Below are 1,056 nucleotides of genomic sequence, written 5' to 3' on the forward strand. Positions count from 1 at the left end.
TAAAAATATATATATAAATTCAAACTCAGACATTCGTGTAAAATTGAACACTCATAGTCACACAACTCACACAACAACTTTTCAGAAGCATTACTTTTTTCTTCCATCTTTCTGTCACACAACAACTTCTTTTCAGAAGCATTACTTTTTTCTTCCATCTTTCTTAGAAGTTGAGTTGCTGAGCTTATCACACCCTTTGTAAAACCTGAAGAGGAGAAGATAAGTTACATGCATTGAGAAGTTATCCACATCACATATTATTCATCAATGAAAGCAATCTCAACCATTGTTCTTCAACTTCCACACATTTCTCTCGTGCATTACTTAACAATTAAACTTTTAAGAAATTTATTTTCAACAATGCTTTGGTAGTCAAAAACAGCAAAATAGTAACCTTGGTTTTTTCATTGAAATACCATACTATTTTAATCAAAATACAAAGATTAATTCAAAGATCATTCATTTTACAACGCAGGTATTGAAAAAACTTCGCAGAAAGATTATCGGTGCTCCATTCATTTCAATTAAAATGAAACTTTATTTACCGCAACGTTTCACTTTAACCAACATAAGTATCCCATAACTCACATTTACAGATTTACATACAAAAAGGAACATATATGTGCTTATTATAACAAGAGAAGCTAGAGAAACATATAATTCAAGGTATCATAACAAATATATGTATGTATATATATCATCAAAAATCTTCTTCTTCTTCCTCCCTCCGCCCTGTCAATCTTCTAATTACAGTGGCGATGGCTCCCAACACTAAGATGGCGGCAAAAAACTCAAAGCCTCCGCCAATTCCTACGGCAATGCTTGGCCCCGGCACGAAGAAAGTGAATGGTGACCATCCCCACCCACCGTAGAACGGAGAACCGTAGCCATAACCTCCTACTAGAGGTGGAGCACCTGGTGGGCTGATGAAGATGTTGGTCCTGCTCACAATTCAAGTCCCAAGTCATAAACCATAATTTTCTTCTCCCTCCAAGAACTCTCAATCAATGAAAAATAAAATTTTTTTCTTTCTTTTCTCTTAAATAATTTGTCCCC

The 1,056-nt window shown here is 34.9% G+C and overlaps 1 protein-coding gene across 1 annotated transcript; it reads right to left on the reverse strand.

The window, feature by feature from the left end:
* Positions 1 to 518: 518 nt before the first annotated feature.
* LOC110037957 lies at positions 519 to 943 on the reverse strand (the record flags this gene model as incomplete). Its single annotated transcript, XM_020742706.1, is given in 1 exon segment — positions 519 to 943. A coding segment is annotated over 1 exon segment (243 nt), but the record flags the coding sequence as incomplete, so codon positions are not given.
* Positions 944 to 1,056: the final 113 nt, after the last annotated feature.

Source organism: Phalaenopsis equestris, unplaced genomic scaffold (genome assembly GCF_001263595.1).
Source record: "Phalaenopsis equestris unplaced genomic scaffold, ASM126359v1 Scaffold227892, whole genome shotgun sequence".
Taxonomy (NCBI): Eukaryota; Viridiplantae; Streptophyta; class Magnoliopsida; order Asparagales; family Orchidaceae; genus Phalaenopsis; species Phalaenopsis equestris.